General features: G+C 47.0%; 1 protein-coding gene across 1 annotated transcript in view; it reads left to right on the top strand.

The window, feature by feature from the left end:
- The window catches only part of aff2 (AF4/FMR2 family, member 2), a 238,501-nt gene that overhangs the window by 104,439 nt on the left and 110,971 nt on the right, over positions 1-23,091 (top strand). The window contains exons 5-8 of the mRNA XM_056277911.1: positions 2,193-2,279; positions 4,417-4,453; positions 7,090-7,150; positions 15,398-15,452. Of these exons, the coding sequence (XP_056133886.1) occupies positions 2,193-2,279; positions 4,417-4,453; positions 7,090-7,150; positions 15,398-15,452 (240 nt within the window). The remainder of the gene's footprint in view (positions 1-2,192; positions 2,280-4,416; positions 4,454-7,089; positions 7,151-15,397; positions 15,453-23,091) is intronic.

The raw sequence follows: 23,091 nt of genomic DNA, 5'->3' as shown, positions 1-23,091 counted from the left end.
AATTTCATTTCACGTACACAAGTGCATGAAGTGAAACGACAAAGTGTTCCTGGTTCCTGACTGTGCATGCATCGGCTCACTTGAGCTGCTGAGAGCAGAAATGAAAGGCGTGGCTAAAAACAATGCCTGGCTGAAAATAGATGTGTTACTTATGCTTCGTTTGAAAGTTGAAGTGTCCCTCATAAACTATCTCAAATAACACTGGACAACAATTTTTTTCAAACGTTTTGCTTCCTGAAAAAAAAAGATATGATAGATAATATCGAGCTGAACACAAAAATAATGTCAGATGTACTTCATCACGTAGGAATTTGGAGAAACATCAAAATAACTTTTATTGAATTTAACATGTTTAATCGCATAATGAGGGGAGGGGAGTCACTGTTGGGGGGCGCCTCCTGAAGTCCACTGTCATCTCCACAGTTTTGAGTGTGTTCAGCTACAGGTTGTTATGGCTGCACCGGAGGGCCAGGTGATCGTTACTGATCCTGTTCCTGATCCTGATTATCCTCCCGTCTATATGCAGGCTCGTTACCATCCTGGATAAGGCCAATGATGGTTGTGTCGTCCGCAAACTTCAGGAGTTTAACAGACGGGTCATCTGAGGTGCAGTCATTTGTGTAGAGGGGAGAACACACATCCCTGGGGGACGCCAGTGCTGATTGTCCGGGTGCTGGATGTGATTTTCTCCAGCCTCACCAGCTGCCCCCTGACTGTCAGGAAGTTTTTAATCCACTGGCAGATGGGGGCTGGTACACTGGTACAGTGAGCTGGGTGAGTTTGGAGTGGAGGATATCTGGGATGATGGTGTTGAACTCTGAGATGAAGTCCACAAACAGGACCCTTGCATGTGTCCCCAGGGAGTCGAGGTGTTCGACGATGTAGTGCAGTCCCATGTTGACTGCATCCTCCACTGACCTGTTTGCTTGGTAGGCAAGCTGCAGGGGGTCGAGCAGGGGGCCTGTGATTTCCTTCAGGTGGGCTAACACCAGTCTCTTGAACCACAGATGTTAGGGCAATGGGTCTGTAGTCGTGTAAGCCTGTGATACGGGGTTTCCTGGGGACCGGGATGATAGTGGAGCTCTTGAAGCAGGAGGGGACTTCACACAGCTCCAGTGATCTGTTGAAGATCAGTGTGAAAATGGAGGCCAGCTGGTCAGCACAGACTTTAAGACAGGAGGGTGACACGCCATCCGGGCCCAGTGCCTTCCTGGTCTTCTGTCTCTGGAAGAGCTGGTGCACATCCTCAACACAGATCCTGAGTGCAGGTGGGGGTCTGGTGAGGAGGAGGGAGTGGCTGGCAGGGAGTACTTGTGTATTGTGGCTGGAGAGGGGGAGGGGTGTGAACTTTTAGGGAGGAACGCTGGTTTGAATGGGGAGTCAAAGAGGCCATCTATGTGAAGAGGGAACGAGCATCCCTGAACTGGGATGGGGTGGGGGTGGGTGGGGGGTAAGAGTACATCTGTCACCATCTTACAGCGCTGTGATTGCAACTATTTCCCAATCCTCTGGATAGTACACATGGCCACTGTAACGCTAGTTAATGGTCACGCCCATATTTGCATATGAAACTGGTCGTTGGTTTCAGTGGTCATGCCACTGTATTGTTTATAAGGGTGGGGTACCTGCAGTCACTGTATTGTTTGTGAGGGTGGGGGTCCCCGCAGTCACTGTACTGTTTATGAGGGTGGGGGTCCCTGCAGTCACTGTACTGCTTATGAGGGTGGGGGTCCCTGCAGTCACTGTATTGTTTATAAGGGTGGGGGTACCTGCAGTCACTGTACTGTTTATAAGGGTGGGGACACCTGCAGTCACTGTATTGTTTATAAGGGTGGGGTACCTGCAGTCACTGTATTGTTTATAAGGGTGGGACACCTGCAGTCACTGTATTGTTTATAAGGGTGGGGGTACCTGCAGTCACTGTATTGTTTATAAGGGTGGGGACACCTGCAGTCACTGTATTGTTTATAAGGGTGGGACACCTGCAGTCACTGTATTGTTTATAAGGGTGGGGGTCCCTGCAGTCAGGTGAGACTGAAGAGGTCACTTAGGTGATGATGACAACATTGTGTCCAAATGAACTGGTTCGACTTTGTGTGACTTCCTTGCCTGGGTGACTGAGCTCGCATCAAAGCAGACAGAAATCAACATTTCTGTGTGAAGTAATATGAATTGTGTGTTTGTGTGTTTAGGAGATGACCCATTCCTGGCCTCCTCCTCTCACGGCCATACATACTCCTGGCAAGTCTGAGCAGACCAAGTTCCCGATCCCCAACAAGGTTAGTGTGCAGACTGCTGGCCTGCTATTGCAAAAAAATAAATAAATAAAACTGTTTCATAAACGAACTTCCTAGCCATGCTCATAAGATCTAGCAGACCTCTTCCTGTGTGAATGGCAAGACCAATATGAGCACTAGCCCTTCTTGCAGCACTCTCATCAGTACCACTATATGCAGTCTGTGTAATCTGGTATTTAAATATATATATATATATATAAATACACACAGCTTTGGGGAAGAATTACCGACTAACGTTCCTCTTGGATTCTAATAGTAAAACTCAAATCCAATTCAAAGTCAAGCAGGCTTGTGTCTTTACTGTGTGAGGCGGTCTGCGGTGGGCTGTGTGAACTTGTACACATCGAGGGTCACCTGCAGATTGACCTGACCCTTAACTGGAAACCGGTCGCTGGTTTGGGTCGCTGGTTTGTCAGTAATGCTGTCAGTAAGGCTGTCAGTGATCCTGTCAGTAATGCTGTCAGTGATCCTGTCAGTAAGGCTGTCAGTAATGCTGTCAGTAAGGCTGTCAGTAATGCTGTCAGTAATCCTGTCAGTAATCCTGTCAGTAAGGCTGTCAGTAAGGCTGTCAGTAAGGCTGTCAGTAAGGCTGTCAGTGATCCTGTCAGTAATCCTGTCAGTAACGCTGTCAGTAATGCTGCCAGTGATCCTGTCAGTAATGCTGTCAGTAATCCTGTCAGTAAGGCTGTCAGTAATCCTGTCAGTAAAGCTGTCAGTAAGGCTGTCAGTAAGGCTGTCAGTAATGATGTCAGTGATCCTGTCAGTAATCCTGTCAGTAAGGCTGTCAGTAATGCTGTCAGTGATCCAGTCAGTAATCCTGTCAGTAATCCTGTCAGTAATGCTGTCAGTAAGGCTGTCAGTGATCCTGTCAGTAAGGCTATCAGTAATCCTGTCAGTAATGCTGTCAGTGATCCTGTCAGTAAGGCTGTCAGTAATGCTGTCAGTGATCCTGTCAGTAAGGCTGTCAGTGATCCTGTCAGTAATGCTGTCGGTAAGGCTGTCAGTAATCCTGTCAGTAATGCTGTCAGTAAGGCTGTCAGTAATGCTGTCAGTAATCTTGTCAGTAATGCTGTCAGTAAGGCTGTCAGTAATGCTGTCAGTGATCCTGTCAGTAATCCTGTCAGTAAGGCTGTCAGTAATGCTGTCAGTAATCCTGTCAGTAAGGCTGTCAGTAATGCTGTCAGTAAGGCTGTCAGTAACCCTGTCAGTAATCCTGTCAGTAAGGCTGTCAGTAATCCTGTCATTAAGGCTGTCAGTAATGCTGTCAGTGATCCTGTCAGTAATGCTGTCAGTGATCCTGTCAGTAATCCTGTCAGTAATGCTGTCAGTGATCCTGTCAGTAATGCTGTCAGTAATCCTGTCAGTAATCCTGTCAGTAAGGCTGTCAGTAAGGCTGTCAGTAAGGCTGTCAGTAATGATGTCAGTGATCCTGTCAGTAAGGCTGTCAGTAATCCTGTCAGTAAGGCTGTCAGTAATGCTGTCAGTGATCCTGTCATTAATGCTGTCAGTAAGGCTGTCAGTGATCCTGTCAGTAATCCTGTCAGTGATCCTGTCAGTAATGCTGTCAGTAAGGCTGTCAGTAATCTTGTCAGTAAGGCTGTCAGTAATCCTGTCAGTAAGGCTGTCAGTAATGCTGTCAGTGATCCTGTCAGTAATGCTGTCAGTAAGGCTGTCAGTGATCCTGTCAGTAATCCTGTCAGTAAGGCTGTCAGTAATGCTGTCAGTAAGGCTGTCAGTAATGCTGTCAGTAATCTTGTCAGTAATGCTGTCAGTAATCTTGTCAGTGATCCTGCCAGTAATCTTGTCAGTAATCCTGTCAGTAATCTTGTCAGTAATGCTGTCAGTAATCTTGTCAGTGATCCTGTCAGTAATCTTGTCAGTAATCCTGTCAGTAATGCTGTCAGTGATCCTGTCAGTGAGGCTGTCAGTAATGCTGTCAGTGAGGCTGTCAGTAATGCTGTCAGTAATGGTGTCAGTGTGGCAGTTTGAACCCGGTCGACTTGGACAGATGAAACAAGACTTGGAGCCCCTGTGATTCTGCGGTCCTGAGAAACCAGATCTGATGTGGGTTTGGTTGATTCATCAAGCCTTCCTTTCTATTGTCTCCCTCTCTCCCCAGGAGCCACAGCACGTCCCCTCGCCCTACAGCACCCAGAGTAAGTACACTGCTCTCCCAGGCATGCACTCCTCTTATACAGCCTCTCTAGGACTCATGAGTAATGTCTGTGAGTAAGAACTCACGCTAGAAGGGCATCCGGGCGGCATGGCGGTCTGTTCCGTTGCCTACCAACACGGGGATCACCGGTTCAAATCCCTGCGTTACCTCCTGCTTGGTCGGATGGATGTGAAGGATGTGAAATGAAAAGAAAGGGAAGAGTATGAGCTGATACGCTCTACTCCTGGTTCAGTGTAGTACCGACACACAACACTGCAGTCTGCAGGACCGTCTCATGAACCCTCATCTGCACCTCTTCAGTGATCTGAGACACTGCAGATGGGTCATCATCATCAGTGGTCACGTGGAACCCGGCGTGTAGGGCTGTTGCTCTCTCATCACTTAGAAGGTAAGATGGGGTTGTATCCCGATGCAGTGCTCGAACATGGGAGGTTCCACATCCACAACCCGTTCCTGGGAATTCCGGTTCTGTTTGGCACACTTGTGACGCTGTGTTTTCTACACTGGCTCACCTCGGGTTAAACCAGCAGCATTAAGACCTGATTGTGAGGAGGACCCAGTCCTGACTCCTCCTGCTGTTGGTACTACACTATTGAAAGCCCGTCTGAGACAACGTGCTCTTTTGTTAAAGACTAACCAACCCCCAGTCTATCTTACTGCCTCTTCTGGCAGCTACAGGTTCAAAACCAGGTAAAGGTTAAAACATGGCGGTCCAGTCTCGCAGGATAAATACAGCTGTAGGGGGCAGCGTGGTGGCCCAGTGGTCAGCACTGCTGCCTCACACCAAGAAGGTCCTGGGTTCGAACCCCAGGCCGCCCCGGGTCCTTTCTGTGTGGAGTTTGCATGTTCTCCTCATGTCCGTGTGGGTTTCCTCCGGGTGCTCCGGTTTCCTCCCACCATCATAAAGACATGCATGTTAGGGTTAATACTCCTGCCTGTGCCCCTGAGCAAGGCAGTGGGAAGAAGGACTGGAGTTGGTCCCCGGATGCTGCAGCTGCCCACTGCTGCTATACAATAAGATGGGTTACATGCATGCACCCACACACACTATCACACACACCCATACACACTATCACACACCCCGATACACAATATCACACACCCACACACACTATCACACACACCCATACACACTATCACACACCCCGATACACAATATCACACACCCACACACACTATCACACACACCCATACACACTATCACACACACCTATACACACTATCACACACACCCATACACACTATCACACACCCATACACACTATCACACACACCCATACACACTATCACACACCCATACACACTATCACACAAACCCATACACACTATCACACACCCATACACACTATCACACAAACCCATACACACTATCACACACCCATACACACTATCACACACCTGCACACACTATCACACACACCCATACACACTGTCACACACACCCACACACACTATCACACACCCATACACACTATCACACAAACCCATACACAAACCCATACACACTATCACACACCCATACACACTATCACACACCCATACACACTATCACACACACCCATACACACTATCACACACCCACACACACTATCACACACACCCATACACACGATCACACACACCCACACACTATCACACACACCCATACACACTATCACACACCCACACACACTATCACACACACCCACACACACTATCACACACACCCACACACACTATCACACACCCATACACACTATTACACACCCATACACACTATCACACACCCATACACACTATCACACACACCCACACACACTATCACACACACTATCACACACTATCACACACACCCACAAACACTATCACACACCCATACACACTAGCACACACACTATCACACACCCACACACACGATCACACACACCCACACACACTATCACCTACACCCACACACACTATCACACACCCATACACACTATCACACACACCCATACACACTATCACACACCCATACACACTATCACACATCACACACCCACACACACTATCACACACACCCATACACACTATCATACATCCATACACACTATCACACACCCACACACACTATCACACACACCCATACACACTATCACACACACCTATACACACTATCACACACACCCATACACACTATCACACACCCATACACACTATCACACACACCCATACACACTATCACACACCCATACACACTATCACACAAACCCATACACACTATCACACACCCATACACACTATCACACAAACCCATACACACTATCACACACCCATACACACTATCACACACCCATACACACTATCACACACACCCATACACACTATCACACACACCCATACACACTATCACACAACCATACACACTAAATGGTATTTCAACAGGGTGGCCCCGTTTTGCAGCATGACAACAGTAATTCACATCTACATGATTACAAACTGGCTCCCTTCCAATCATCACTACACACACACACACACACACACACACACACACACACACACACACACACACAGACGTGTATTAAGAGTGATGTTCTAGTGGCCTGTCTGTCTGTTTGTGTGTCTGTCTGTGTGTCTGTCTGTATGTTTGTGTTGCAGAGCGCTGCGCTGCATCAGCTAGCAAGCCTGTTGCTAAACCACCAGCTGCACCGCAGAAGTCGTGAGTAACAAACACACACACACACACACACATACACAGCCACACACAAATATGCAAATACAAAAAAAAACTGCTGGATAGTAGCTAGAGTTGCTGGCTGTAATGGCCCTGCACAAGTAAGAAATAAGATATTTAATACGAGTCAGTGTAGCTCCAGGTCATGCTGCTTGTTGGGTCTTGTATGAAGTGTAATGAGATATTTCACTTAATGTAAGACAGTCACCAACAAGCAGCATGTCCTGGAGCTACACGGACTCGTCTGTGTGAGACGGTGCATCTAGCTAACAAGTGTGTTTCCACTACTTCCATTGGTAAGGTTTATTCACTTATTACTAGAATAAAACACCTGGTATTCATGATTTCTTATGTTTGAAGGGCCATTTTTCTACTTTTAGACAAGGTGGAAAACTACTAGAGCACACCGGTGCATATGGAAACTTCTTCATAGTTGTGTTGCGAGGACAAGTCAACTTGCATGTCTGCTTTTTCACACTGGGATGTGTTGTCAGATTCACTCCACATACGAGTTGAGATCTTCAGGTCTGAGATCTGGAGGGATTACAACACCCACCTTACAAAATTCACCACAGACTGCTAGACTACCATATGGTGCTTTAACAAAGATTGTCATACTACCATATGATGCTTTAACCAAGACTGTCATACTACCATATGATGCTTTAACGAAGACTGTTATACTACCATATGATGCTTTAACCAAGACTGTCATACTACCATATGATGCTTTAACGAAGACTGTTATACTACCATATGATGCTTTAACCAAGACTGTCATACTACCATATGATGCTTTAACGAAGACTGTTATACTACCATATGATGCTTTAACCAAGACTGTCATACTACCATATGATGCTTTAACGAAGACTGTTATACTACCATATGATGCTTTAACGAAGACTGTTATACTACCATATGATGCTTTAACGAAGACTGTTATACTACCATATGATGCTTTAACCAAGACTGTCATACTACCATATGATGCTTTAACCAAGACTGTCATACTACCATATGGTGCTTTAACGAAGACTTATACTACCATATGATGCTTTAACCAAGACTGTCATACTACCATATGGTGCTTTAACGAAGGCCGTTTTTATGCTTTGCATTGTTAAAGCCAAAATGATGTTCCCCAAAGATGTAGTTTTGATTGGTGAGTGCTGGTTGGCGACAACGTTTAGTACAAATTTAGATAGAAAATGGATTTTGGACAGACTGGACCACTGAATGCTAAGAGTTAGCAAGGAAAATGCCAGATGGTAGTTCGGGGGTTTTTAATCAGACCTAAACTGTCAGATACCCTTTCAGACATTCAGCTCAAAGCCCAAATAGCTTGCCAAAAAGAAAAAACTAATACCTTCATTTATTCATTCATTCACTCATTATTCATTCATTCATTCATTCATTCATTCATCTTCAGCCACTTCTCAGGGGTCAGGTTTCGGTGGCAGCAAGCTAAATAGGGCACTCCAGATGTCCCTCTCCCCAGCAACACCCTCCAGCTCCTCCTGTGAGATCCCAAGGTGTTGCCAGGCCAGATTGGACATGTAGTCCCTCCAGCTAGTTCTGGGTCTACCCCGGGGTCTTCTACCAGTTGGCCGTGCCTGGAAAACCTCCAAAGGAAGGCGCCCAGGGGGCATCCTAATCAGATGCCCGAACCACCTACACTGGCTCCTTTCGACGCGAAGGAGCAGCAGCTCTACTCCGAGCTCCCTCCGGATGTCCGAGCTCCTCACCCTATCTCTAAGGCTGAGCCCAGACACCCTACGGAGGAAACTCATTTCAGCCGCTTGTATCCGCGATCTCACCCTTTCGGTCACTACCCAAAGCTCATGAGCAAAAGGCAATACAGTTTTTAGATATTCAAAAACGTATCAAAACAGCTAATACAGGTTAAATAATGAAGATGCATTGTTTAAACAGTCACTTAAGAAATGGAAAGTACAAATTAGTGTGTCCAAGAAGAGTTCTCAAATACCAAGGGAAACATGTCCTCAGATTTTATGAAGGATAAAGAAAAAGAACAAGTTGTGACAAAACAAATGTGGTGAATATGCCTTGACTCTGAAATGGAAAGACACGATACCCAAGTGGCGTGTTCTGTAAACACTTTGATAGGATAAAACACAAGGCAACATTAAATCAGTGTAACATTTCCCAGGGAAACTGGCAGATGAGAACCCAAACGCACGACTCAGACAGGGAGGCCTTGGTAACAGTTTGATGGCCAAGGGCAGGCAGGGGTCAGTACACAGGAAATCAGTCCGACGGACAACCAGGTAGACAAGTAGCAAACAGGCAAAACAAGACAAGGGGCAGGCAAACGCGCAAAATAGGTTCAAAGCTCACATTCTAGTTACCGGGGTTTTCAGTCCAAATGGGCGAACAGATCCGATAACAGGCAGGCAAGGAAAACCAGGTCGAGGAAAGAGGCAGAAGACTTCAAACACGGGTAGACCGGTAGAACGAGAGTTAATGAAACGCTGGATCGCTTGGCTGAATACACAAGACCATCTGGCCAAAGAACATGGCAACCCGGGGAGGATATGTGCTGGAGCTAATCAGGGAATGAGGAACAGGTGTGGGACGTACAGGGTTGACAAATGACAAAATCATGATGATGATGACAAAACCAGGGGCAGGATCATGATGACAAAACCAGGGGCAGGAACTGACACTACAAGGCAAGCAAACACATCAAAATAACACAGGAAAAACAACAGACAACGACTGAGGTTATGATGAGTTGACTGAACTGGGGCATATCGTGGAGCAATCCCCCCCTCAAGGAACAGATTCCAGACGTCCCAACAAGCCGATCAGGAACATGGAACAGGGTGAGTGGAGGGGGTCTGGAGGAAGGATTCAGGGCAAGTGGGCTGGGAGCTGAAAAATGGGGCCGGGATCTCGGGCGGGCGGCCTAAGGGGCTGGACCAATGGGTGCAACCGATCTGGAGGGCGACCAGGATGCAGGACTGAGGGGTGGAGCAGCTCTGGACAATGTCCTAGATGCTGGCAATGTAGGCAGGACTGCTCAGGAGGCCAGAAAGCAGAGTAATCTGGTCAGAGGCCCCGGGACAGAGGGAACAGGAACTGGAGACACGGAGACCTGGGCTAGTGGAGACTGCTGCTGACTGTGGAGGCAGGGCCTCAGGGAATACACAGAAGTGGGGCTGCTGCAGACTCAGAAGGCAGTGCCCCAGGGAATTGTGGAAGTGGGAAGCTGGCCTTATTGGGAGGACTGGAACCAGGCAACCTTGAAAACCACAGATACCAGTCAACCAGGAACCCAAAAAGCAAGGACGCCACTACTTCAGGCAGCTGGAAGTCAGATTGGGTGATGGTGAAGATGACGGTCTGATCTCCTGAGATGTTCGCCTGGGGATCAGTGCAGATGGCCGACTACTGGGGGTCTGGCAGGGCATCTGTGAAGACAGCTGACTGATGGAGGTCAGGTAGGATGTCAGCAAGTGTGTCCGATGGCTTGGGACCAGGCCAGGCATAGGCAAAGGCAGCTGGCAGCTCGACAACAGGCCAGGTGTCATCAGAGGCAGCCAATCTCGCTAGGGAACAGGAACGCGCTGAGCATCGACGGGCGACGGCTAAGTTACAGGCTGGCCCTCCATAGTAGCGCCGGGCAGTGGAGACTGCCGGCTACCTCGATGACCATGCTTTCTCCTGGAAACAGGCTGGAGCTCTGTAATGGCGTTGGGCAGTGAAGACTCTATAGTGTTGGGCAGGGAGTTGGGGTAGACTGGTAGAATGAGAGTTAATGAAACACTGGATCATTTAGCTGAATACACTAGAAAATCTGGCCAAGGAACATGGAAACCAGGGGGGGATATGTGCAGGAGCTCATCTGGGAATGGGGAATGCTATTCTGCCCTGGTGGACGCTATTCTGCCCCGACCGACCAGAGGAGGCGCTAGTGCAGCAACCAGGACACATACCCACCCGCAGACATGTACAGTTCTGTCTGAAGGGACGCCCGACCAAGCTGGAGGCAACACGGGGATTCGAACCGGCGATCCCCGTGTTGGTAGGCAACGGAATAGACCACTACGTTACCCGGACGCCCAACAGGTCTACTTCTGTCTGCCTCCTATATCCATCTATAGCCCAATACTGTTCAGCTATGATGTTGATGGTATTTCCAGCAGAGTCGCCACATCGTCATCACCTATCAAATGGAGGAAATAGTGAGAGAAGTTGTAGATGCAGCTTTAATGTGAACGGTGACGACTTGCCCTTCTGAGCATCAGTGACAGCTGTAGCAGCCGTGGTTGACTCGGATCAAATGGTGGGTCAGCTCTGCTGTGGCTCCTGGTCACTGTTGCCATGCCCAGAGTGAGTCTGAGGCACAAAGGGAGGAGGATTTACCTTCAGGAGGAGGTGTACAGTTTGGTCAGTGGACCATGGCACTATCACTGCCAAGGTTAGAGGTTCATCCCTGTGCACCCCGGTGGGTCCTGCGTGGTTTTAACAGGGCTGCCTATAGTACTTCTATTCACTCTGCTGCTAAGAGGCTAGAGTACAGCGTCAAAGCAAAGAACCTTTCATGCTCTGGTGTTTTCTTTCCTAACAAAACAACTGCAAAATAACGACAACCTTCATAAACCAACGCAATGAGAGGTAATGATGGAAAATAGTGTTTAGGACATGAATCGAGAAAGAAGTGTCCACTATGTCAGCTCTGCTTCCCGCCGCTGCATTTAGGCTACGAATTTCTATAAAACTAAGCAAAAAACCCAAAAGTTTTGAATATAATTATAAATCCCTGTCTAAAAGCAGGTTTTCCTTATTTGTAACTTTAGGAGAAAGTCATTGGACTTTCTCCTAAAGCCTGAAATCGAACCTCACACTTTAGTTCACTCTACTTCCTTCTTCTGAAAGACCGAATTGCAATACCACATGGCCCCTCACAACACACTTGCAATCTTATAATTTGCATTTTTTATTAGTTTCATTCAGGTGTAATTCCAACACAGTAACATGACAGGTGTCTTGCTCAGGTATTACTTAGCAAAGGCACTGAACCCCGAACTGCTCCTGATGAGCTGGTCTTTACCTTGAGTGGTTGACACCGGCATGGGTGTATGAGTGTGTGCATGGGTGAATGTGAGGTGAATGTGTATTGATTGTAAAGCACTTTGAGTGGCTGTTGACATTAGAAAAGTGCTATTTAAACTGATCAGCCAAAACGTTGAAACCACTGTCAGGTGATGTGAATAACATGATTACCTCATTACATCCCACAGAAGAGCCGCTGTAGCTCAAATTGCTGAAAAAGTTCATGCTGGCTATGATAGACAGGTGTCAGAACACACAGTGCATCACAGCTTGCTGTGTATGGGCTTGTGTAGCCGCAGACCAGTCAGAGTGCCCATGATGACCCCCGTCCACTGCCGAAAGCACCTACAATGGACACGTGAGGTCAGAACTGGACCATGGAGCAGTGGAAGCAGGTGGCCTGGTCTGATGAATCATGTTTTCTTTTGCATCACATGGACGGCCAGGTGTGTGTGCGTCATTTACCTGGGGTAGAGGTGGCACCAGGATGCACTATGGGAAGGAGGTAAGCTGGTGGAGGCAGTGTGATGCTCTGGGCAATGTTCTGCTGGGAAACCTTGGATCCTGGCATTCATGTGGATGCTACTTTGACATGTACCACCTCCCTAAACATCGTTACAGACCAGGCACACCCCTTCATGGTAGCAGTATTCCCTGATGGCAGGGGCCTCTTTCAGCAGGATAATGTGTCCTGCCACACTGCACACATTGTTCAGGAAAGGTTTGAGGAACATGACAAAGAGGTCAAGGTGTTGCCTTGGCCTCCGTATTCCCCAGCTCTCAATCTGACCGAACATCTGTGGGATGTGCTGGAAAAACAAGTCCAATCCATGGAGGCCCCACCTCCCAACTTATACGACTTAAAGGATCTGCTGCTAACGTCTTGGTGGCAGATACCAGAGGACACCTTCAGAGGTCTTGAGGAGTCCATGCCTCAGCAAGTCAGAGCGACTTTGGTGGCACGAGGGGGACCTACACAATATTAGGCAGGTGGTTTTAATGTTTTGACTGAACGGGAAAACAGTCTGGGTATAGTCTGGGTGGAGGTATAGATTACAGACTTAATAATGGTGGTGCAGTGGTTAGCGCTGTTGCCTCACAGCAAGAAGGTCCTGGGTTCGAACCCCGGGGTTGTCCAACCTTGGGCGGGGGGGTCGTCCCCTGTGTGGAGTTTGCATGCTGTCCCCATGTCTGCGGTGGGTTTTCTCCGGGTGCTCCGGTTTCTCCCACCATCAAAAGACACGCATGTTAGGGTTAATACTCCTGTCTGTGCCCCTGACTGAGGCATGGCAAGAAGAACTGGAGCTGGTCTCCGGGTGCTGCACGGCGGCTGCCACTGCTCCTAGCTACACAGCTAGCATGGGCTAATGCAGAGCGTAATTTCACCACGGAGATCAATAAAGTATCTCAAAATCCCCTCCCCCCAAAAAAATATTTATACTCTATTACATGATAAAGAACTTGTAAATTATATTGTATGTCTTGACCCATGATGTGTCTGTGAACATGTTTCCATGTCTTTTTTCTGCTGTCTCCTCTCTCTTTGCCAGTCCCTCTTCCTTGCTTCCCAAGTATTATCATCTCCGTCTTCCTCTCTGCATCTCCCTCGGTCTTGTTGGTCCATGTTGATGAAATGCAATATGGCTTCATTATTCATTCACTCGCACCTATATCTATCATCACTAGACGCTACCCAATGCTCCGCATCTGCATCCATTCCTCTCTGTGCGTCGGCTATTCAGCAGTCAGACAGTCCCGTATGAATACACAGGGACGCCGGGGAATGTTTTTCTAGCAGTGCTTGCACTGACAAAAGTGGTTTGTAGTGCAATAAAAATCCCTTTAGGGGATTCTGCTGTCATAACAGTTGCAGCGCCGGCTTAAAGTAACAGTGGTTTGTGTGGAGTATTTATACAAAGCCGTAAAACTCATGAACATGCACAGTACAATCACACTGCGTGGAAATGGTGTCTGCCAAGGTGCAAGCGAAGGGATCTGGGCCTGAGGTAGGCCGTTTACTGTCGACTGTCTCGGCAAGCTTACATACATGCTGTAACGACCACGGATGACTAGACTCGCTAAGCCCTTGGCTAACGGGTCAGACCCTATTGTCGACTGGTTAACATAGTCACCCGTGGTGCGGGAGACCCGGGTTCGCGTCCCAGCTGCGGCGGTTCCCGGCTGCCCCCCGAATTCGCTACATTGCATACAGCCATCCGTTGCAGGTATGCTTCCCCGTGACCAGTCACCCCTTTATATTAACCGGTTTAGATTGGCTGAGACGCATTGCACGTTGTCCATCTTTGGAGAGAGATCCTCCTCTGTCGCTCTCCCCAAGGTTTCTCCCTACGTTTCCTCCCTGTTAAAGGTTTTTTTAGGGAGTTGTTCCTTATCCGATGCGAGGGTCTAAGGACAGGATGTTGTGTTGCCGTAAAGCTCCTCGAGGCAAATTGGTATTTTGTGATATTGGGCTACACAAATAGAATTGGCTTGACTCGAGATTAAATGTTTGAGATGTCTCATGATTCCAGAAAAAGGCACATCTGACTACAAATCACACGCACACTAAATGTCTGATCTCCCAGCAAAATAAACACAACTAGCAGAGGGAACAGGTGTGTGTTTTATCTAGTGAGACGTGCTCGTCCCCTCCAAAACAACCCTGCACAGTCCCGCCGCAGAGAAACGTCCAACATAAGTCCTGCTTTTTATGCTTCCAAGGAATTCTTGGCTGTGGCGCAGCCGTCGTCAGACAGAAAGAATTCAGGTAAAACAATAATCTGTCTTTTCTCACCAAGCTCTAAATGGTGAACATCTGGGTTGAGCTTTGTTGGCTGACTGCTTCATCCACTGCCCACCTCCTCATTCCCCACAGCTGAGCCAACAGCTCTCTTCTCCTCTGCTGTGCAGGTCTCCACCAGACCACCAGAGGTGCTCCGCTTGTTTTTTTTGTTTTTTGTTTTTTTAGCTATTTCATGGAGAACGTTCCACACTGGACAAAAATACATTCTGACATTAATAACATTTTCCATTCTCTCTCTCTCTCTCTCTCTCTCTCTCTCTCTCTCTCTCTCTCTCTCTCTCTCTCTCTCTCTCTCTCTCTCTCTCTCTCTCTCTCTCTCTCTCTACTTCTATGTCTCTCTCTGTTAGAATGCTGGAGGATGACCTGAAGATCAGCAGTGATGAGGAAGACACTGAACAACAGGTGAGATCTCCAACTTCCCCCATCCATCCATTCATTTATCTGTAGTCATCACCCTCAATCCGTCATCCAGCTATAAATCACTCAATCATTTACATCCAAATGCTCGTATCTGTTTGTGTCATCCACCCATCCATCTATTCATCTATCCATCCATCCATCCATCCACCCACCCATCTATTCATTCATCCATCTGTCCATCCATTCATCCAACCATCCATCCATCATCCATCCATCCGTCCATTCATTCATTCCGTTCATCCATCCATCCATTCATTCAGTCATTCATCCATCTATCCATTCATCCATTACTCACATATGGGCCAACCCAGCTGAACCACCTTCATTTCAAGCCATGCACTCTCCCACTCGTGATTTCTTTTTTTATTTTGGCGAGAGAATCCATCTCTGAGTCTAGCATTCATTTGGCCCATTTAATGGTCCGTGGCTAATTTGTTCATTCCTTCCCACAAAATAACTTTTACTCATTGAAGAGGTTAGGTTTGTTGCTCCCGGGGTACTTGGTGGGAAATGTAGTTCAGTAACAAAGAACAACAACAGACTCTGTGCATGATGTGTTTTCCTTCAGCTATTTCCTTCAACTCTATTCCTCTATCCCTCACTGCGACACATATCTAACACACATTTCATTAATATAATGGAATAATGCCAATCTGTGTCATCCAGCTGGAAATAGCATTATGATGACATGATGAATATGATCCTGTATTACTGTGTGTGAGGGTACATAATGATAACTGGGGGTGACTGTATTTGCTGTAATGACAGTGATGCTGGATGTGATGGCTGCAGATGAGCAGCATGTGTTTAGAACTTCAGCAAGTGGCTGCCTTAATCATACGACAGATTAGGGCTCCTAATGGCCAATCACTTGTTTTTCTTTTTTCTACACAGTACTTCTCCCCCTTTCTGTCTCCATATCTCTCCAGCCCCTTATTAGCTGCCACGCCACATATTCCCTCTGCTCGCTCTCTCTCTCTCTCTCTCGCTCCCTCTGTCTGTCACTGATTCGCTTTCTCTCGCTCACCGATTGTCTCTCAATTCAATTCAGTTCAATTCAATGATGCTTTATTGGCATGATTGCATTAATTACAATGTTGCCAAAGCAAAACAGGTCAACAGAGAACTAAACAAAACAAAAAATGGAAAAAGGAACACATAGAACTGGCAGAAACATAGAACAGCACTTGAACAGCAACTGACAGTAACTGACAGTGTTTTGGTCACTCACTGACCCTTATGCTATGGCATTCTAACACATATTGTGCCGCAAGGTGTGACCTTTGGTCCTCTCCTAAAATAAGTGGCCATTGTTCTTTCTCATCCAGGAGTAGAACATTTGGAATCTGGTTTTCAAAGTTCTCCTGGTATTTTCCTCTTATGTTCTGGAATTTCTCACAATTTAGCAGGAAGTGCATCTCTGTCTCGACCTCACCTGCCATACAGTGACCACATATTCTCTGCTCTTTTGGTAGCCAAGATGTGTTGTGTGTCTGTCCTTTTCAGTGTCTAGACTGTGGTCAGTGAGCCTGTACTTGGTAAGGATGTGTCTGTGCTGACTGTCTCTGACAGTGGACAGACAGTCAGCCAGTTTGTGTTCTCTTTTTAGGGCCCCATAACATTCTAATTTGGGTTGTAATTTGGTTTCTATGTCCCAATGTGCCACGTATGAGTTGTTGCATTGTGTGATGATGTAGTTTCCTCTAATCTGTGGTAGGTTAGCAGTGCTAGTCTGAAACTCATCTATGTCAATGGTTACGGGGTCAGTTAGTTTCAGAACCAGCTGACTGAGGGGACTCTTTCTTAGCTCTTGGATTTGGAATGCTTTTAACTGCAGTGTGTGGTGGGGACTTGATTTAAGGTGCATCCAGAATGTAAGTGGTCTGTTTTGATATTTATTATCAATGGGAAACGGCCTAATTCTGCCCTGCATGCATTTGTTGGTGTTTTCCTTTGTGCATTTAACAATTTTCGACAGAATTCTGCATGCAGGGCTTCTGTTGGATGTTGGTCCCATCTAGTGTAGTCTTGCTGACTGAGTGGACCCCATACTTCACTTCCATATACTGCAATGGGTAGGAGGACACTGTCAAAGATTTTGGACCAGATTTTAATTGGGATGTCTGATTTATAGAATTTTCTTTTTATTGCATAGAAAGCTCTTCGGGCTTTCCCTTTAAGTGCATTCACTGCCAGACCCAAGCTTCCTGAGGCACTGACCCTCAGTCCCAGGTCATCATAGTTTAATGTGTGCTCTAGGGCGGTGTTACCTAGAGCAAATAGGTGTCTACTTCTCTGACACCTGGGCTTCTTCTGGAAGTTCTGTCTTTTTTTTTTAAGTTTACTGCCAGGGCCCAGTTCTGACAGTATTTCTCCGGCAGATCCAAATGCTGCTGGAGACCTTGTTCTGTGGGTGACAGCAGCTCCAGGTCATCTGTATAGAGCAAGAGTTTAACTTCTGTGTTGTTTAGGGTGAGGCCAGGAGATGCAGATTGTTCCAGTAACACCACCAACTCATTGATGTAGATATTGAACAAGGTTGGACTCAAACTGCAGCCCTTTCTCATCCCTTGACCTTGAGTGATGTATTCTGTAAAAATTATGGCTTAACTCTCTCTCTCTCTCTCTCTCTCTCTCTCTCTCTCTCTCTCTCTCTCTCTCTCTCTCTCTCTCTCTCTCTCTCTCTCTCTCTCTCTCTGTCGCTGGTTCTCTCTCTCTTGCTGATTCTCTCTCTCTCACTCAGTACCTTTACATGACGTTAGAAAAAGTGGATTTATTGTGTTAGTCCGACTAAAACTGGACTTTTAAAATAAATGTAAACGTGTTAGTCCGACTGAAATCGTACTAAATCGAATTTCTGGAAGTCGGACTTTAGGGGATGGATTTACTCTGGCATGCATACGCTTCAATCAGCTCCAAACTGGCCTAGGCATTCTGTGCATGATCCAGAGTTCCCGCTGCGGCCTTTCGCCCGGAAGTGGAACAGCGTAGTATCAACAGTATCATCATGGCGAGTGCTAGAGCGAGAACCACGCCTTTCTGTACGGACGAGGAGACAACCTTTATGTTGTGTCAGCTGAAGGAGTTGAATATCCTAAAGTACATGGATGGAAGGAGAACGCGGACTGGCGAACTATTTAAGAAAGTGGTGGAAATTTTGGATGAAGCGGGATTTAAAAGAACCCCCGAGCAAATCCCCGAGCAAATCCGTGTTCGGGGGAAGCACCTCAATCAGGCCCGCTGCTACAGGCCTGCTAACTTGTTTGTCGCTTGTTTGGTACATGACGCAGTAGGTCAACCGGGAGTCTGTTTTGTTTACTGTGAGTTTGTTTTCTGTTGGAAGTGGTATGTACATTGCTGTTATGTTGATTCTTGTATGTATATTTTTGAAATTTAAAAAAACAAGTTCCGCCCAATCAATCAATCAATAGCCACCAGCTGAAAGGGCGCATATTGCCACCTGCCGTACCGAGGTCGGACATACTTCTGTCAATAAATCGATTCTCCCCCGGTTCTTGTATACTGGGGCAACGACAGTAGTCCAATTACATGGCCTAATCAAGCCGTAACTGTAGCTCGCCTTAACACGCACAGACTGATTCTCTCTCTCTCTCTCTCTCTCTCTCTCTCTCTCTCTCTCTCTCTCTCTCTCTCTCTCTCTCTCTCTCTCTCTCTCTCTCTCTCTCTCTCTCTCTCTGCATGCGGGAAGGTTGGGTACGTCAGCGTGAGTGAGGGCGTTGAATGAGCTTGAGCGTGTTTTTTGGATTAATTCACTTGTTCTCTACTGCTTTCACTTTTCTTTTCTTTTCTTCTCTACATGGTAATGTGAGGGAAGTTTAATTTTACTTCGTCGTTGGTTGTTGGAAAGTGACTGGAGTGGCTGGTGGGAGGTTGGTGGTGTGCAATATGGCGTCCCTCCCCGGTGAGGGCTCGCCTCCCCTGTCTATCAGACACGGGGTTAGAGTCGTGGTCGACCCGCGGTACACTGTGGAACAGGTTCTCCTGTCTGCAGGAGAACAGGTCGGCTATGAGAACATCACCTACGGGTCTCGGATGAATAAAGCCGTGGTGGCTTTTCTCCGAGAGGAGCGTTTAGTCCACCTGTTGGTCGAGAGGGGCCTGGTGCTAGACGATTTGTTTGTAGCTGTCTCGCCATTGTTTGTGCCGTCGACACGTGTTACCGTGTCAGGCGTACCTCCGTTTATCCCGAACGAGCTCATTGAGAAAGAACTGGGTCATTTCGGGAAGTTTGCTGGCGGGTTCAGAACAGTCCGTCTGGGTTGTGGCGACGCCAGACTGCAGCATGTTAACTCCCTGCGGAGACAGGCCTTCATGTATTTGAATGATCCCTCAGAACATCTACAAGTGTCATTTAAGGTCAAATACGAACACGGCTTCTACACTTTGTACGCGAGTTCTGGCAGCATGAAGTGTTTTGAGTGCGGCGATGTCGGCCACAAACGCTCATCCTGCCCGCACAGGGAGCCCACAGCGGGCAGCAGTACAGGCGAGCCACAGCCTGACGGCGCCGCTGAGGGCGGTAGCCCGCAAACTGCGCAGCAGGCGGCAGGAGATACCGTAACCGGTGATCCGCAACCTGGTACGGAAGGAAATGTAACAACTGAAAAGGACAGCAATACTGTAAATGATGGTAATTTGAGTGGTACTGAAGCACAGGATGCGGATGTAAGCAGAGACGAAGGACAGACAGAACCAGCGGGAGACAGTCACCCAGCCGAGGCTGAGAGTCAGGTTCCTGCAGGTGAGTCACACTGTGAAAACGCTGGAAATGAAGATAAGGACATGTTAGAGGATGATAGCCTATCTCAGTTTGCCGATATTGTGTCGCAAGGTGATCAGCAGTCATACTCATTGAAAGAGATTAATGATTTCCTTGACGAAACCTATGGCAGACAGTCTGTGGATGTAACAGATTTCTTCTCGGATGTGGACAGGTTTGTTAGTTCTGTTATGAAAATTAGAAAAACAGCTGGATATGAAGAGCTCAGTAAGCAGAAGAGGTTTCGTCTGAAGAAGATTCTGACGAAACTCAGGAAAGAAAAGCGAGGGAAGGTTCCTTTAAATGTTCAAAACTGAAATAAAGGTGATACACAAAAGGTGTTTTTCTCTCTTGGAAAGGTTTCACTGTCTTATCCTTCCTTTTCTCTCTTCTTTTAATGGACGGTTTGTGAGTAGGGAGTCTAAATACTAACGGAGGACGGGATAGAGTTAAGCGAGGTGTGGTAGCTGAGCTGATTAGAGCTAAGAACATAGATGTGCTCTTCCTACAGGAAACACACAGCTCCGCAGACAACGAGATAGAGTGGGGAATGAGTTGGGCAGGCCAGGCTTGTTTGAGCCATGGTACCAACTTTAGTGCAGGTGTAGCTGTTCTCTTTTCGCAGCGCCTCCTTTTGACCAATGTTTTGACATGTGAAGTGGAGCAGGGCAGGATCCAGGTAGTTCAGGCAACAATCCAAGAAATACCCTTTGTGTTTATAAATGTATATGCTTATAATACAGGCACTGGTCGCTTGAGATCGTTTAGCAAACTGAGGGATAAACTCAAACAATTTAATAGTGGCTCAATCATAGTGGTGGGAGGAGACTGGAATTGCACTACACACCCTACAGTTGACAGAAACTCAGAAGAGCCCCATCCACCGTCAGCTTCTTTTCTGTCCACTGTGGTTGCAGAAAACGACCTTACGGATGTTTGGAGGACACTTAATCCAACAGTTAGGCAGTACACATGGGTAAAAGCTGCGGAGGGTAGTGTGAGGGCAGCCAGGTTGGACAGGATTTACCTCAATCAGACATACAACAACAGGTTGATTAAGTCCACGATATCACCTGTGGGATTTTCAGATCACCATTTAGTAGTGGCAGATTTTTCTTTACAAGTTCAATTTCGACACTGTTCCCACTGGCACTTCGATGTGCGGCTAACGCAGGATAAAGCCTTCTGTCAGTTCTTCTCTGACTTCTGGAGTCATTGGGGGCTGAGGAAGAAGGATTTTGAGAGCTTAGCTCGATGGTGGGAGGTAGGAAAAACACAAATTAGGATTTTCTGTCAGCAATACAAACAACACACTCTCGGTGTGGAGAAACTTTGTCTTGATGAATTAGAGAGAGAAATTAGGATATTAGAAGGCGAAGTAATTATTGGACATGATGGTGACAGCAGCACTTTGGAAAGTAGGAGGAAGGCTTTAGGTAGGTTCCTACATGAGAGGGCAAAGGGCGCTTTAATCAGGACCCGACTTGCCACCATCAAAGACATAGATGCTCCAACTTCTTTTTTCTTTAAACTCGAGAAGAAAATTAGAAAGAATAATGTGATGATGCACCTCAAACTTCCCAGTGGGGCAACAACAACTGATCCATCAGAGATGAGGAAGTTGGCCATAGACTTCTACAGCAGCCTGTTCAGTGCGGAGACCTGTGACTCTGGCTGTGTGGGGGAGATACTGGAGGGACTGCCTCAGCTGGGTGAAACACAGGTGACTTCGCTGGAGTCCCCCGTCTCCTTTGATGAGATGTCTGCGGCGGTTCAGCAGCTCAGCTGTGGCAAAGCCTCTGGAGTTGATGGACTTCCTTCAGAGTTCTACAAGACGTTTTGGACCCAAATTGGACGAGACTTACACGATGTTTTTAGAGAATGTTTGAACTCTGGAACTCTACCTTTGAGTTGTAGACGGGCTGTCCTGACACTGCTACCAAAAAAGGGAGATCTTGGCCTACTAAAAAACTGGAGGCCAGTTTCATTGTTGTGTACTGACTATAAGATCATTGCAAAATGCTTTTCGAATAGACTCAAACAGTGTATGGACACGGTTGTACATTACAGCCAGACGTACTGTGTTCCTGACCGTACAATTAAGGATAATCTTTTTTTGATACGTGACATTATTGCCATATCTAAGCTCCAGGAGCTGGATGTTGGCCTGCTTTCCTTAGATCAAGAGAAGGCTTTTGACAGGATAGATCATTGCTATCTGTTCCAAACACTTAAAGGTTTTGGTTTTGGGGATAAATTTGTTAACTGGATCAAGTTGTTGTATTCCGGCGCCAGTGTTCTGTTGAAGGTAGGAGGTGGACTCAGCCGACCTGTCTCTGTTAGGAGGGGTATCAGACAGGGTTGTCCCTTATCTGGGATGCTGTACTCCCTGGCCATTGAACCACTTTTATTTCAGCTCAGGCAGGGGCTCCCAGGGCTAACCTTTTCAGGGAAGATCACCACTGCAGTTAGCTTATCAGCATACGCTGATGATGTCACGGTTTTCATAACAACCCAAGACGATGTACATTTTCTCAAACAGAAATTGGCCTTATACGAACAAGCTTCCTCTGCAAAGGTTAATTGGTCAAAATCCGAGGGCCTCTTGCTGGGGGAGTGGAACAATAGAGAAAAGCCGACATTACCAGCAGGGCTGCAGTGGAATACAGACGGGATAAAATGCCTAGGTGTCTTTCTAGGCAGTGACCGCTTCCTGAGCAAAAACTGGGAGGGTTTAACCGAGAAGGTCAGTGCCCGATTGTCTAGGTGGACTTGGATCCAGCCTCAGTTGTCCTATAGGGGGAGGGTCTTGATTGTTAACAACTTGATTGCCTCGATGTT

Source organism: Lampris incognitus, chromosome 1 (genome assembly GCF_029633865.1).
Source record: "Lampris incognitus isolate fLamInc1 chromosome 1, fLamInc1.hap2, whole genome shotgun sequence".
Taxonomy (NCBI): domain Eukaryota; kingdom Metazoa; phylum Chordata; class Actinopteri; order Lampriformes; family Lampridae; genus Lampris; species Lampris incognitus.
This window is presented reverse-complemented; position numbering and strand designations above follow the sequence as displayed.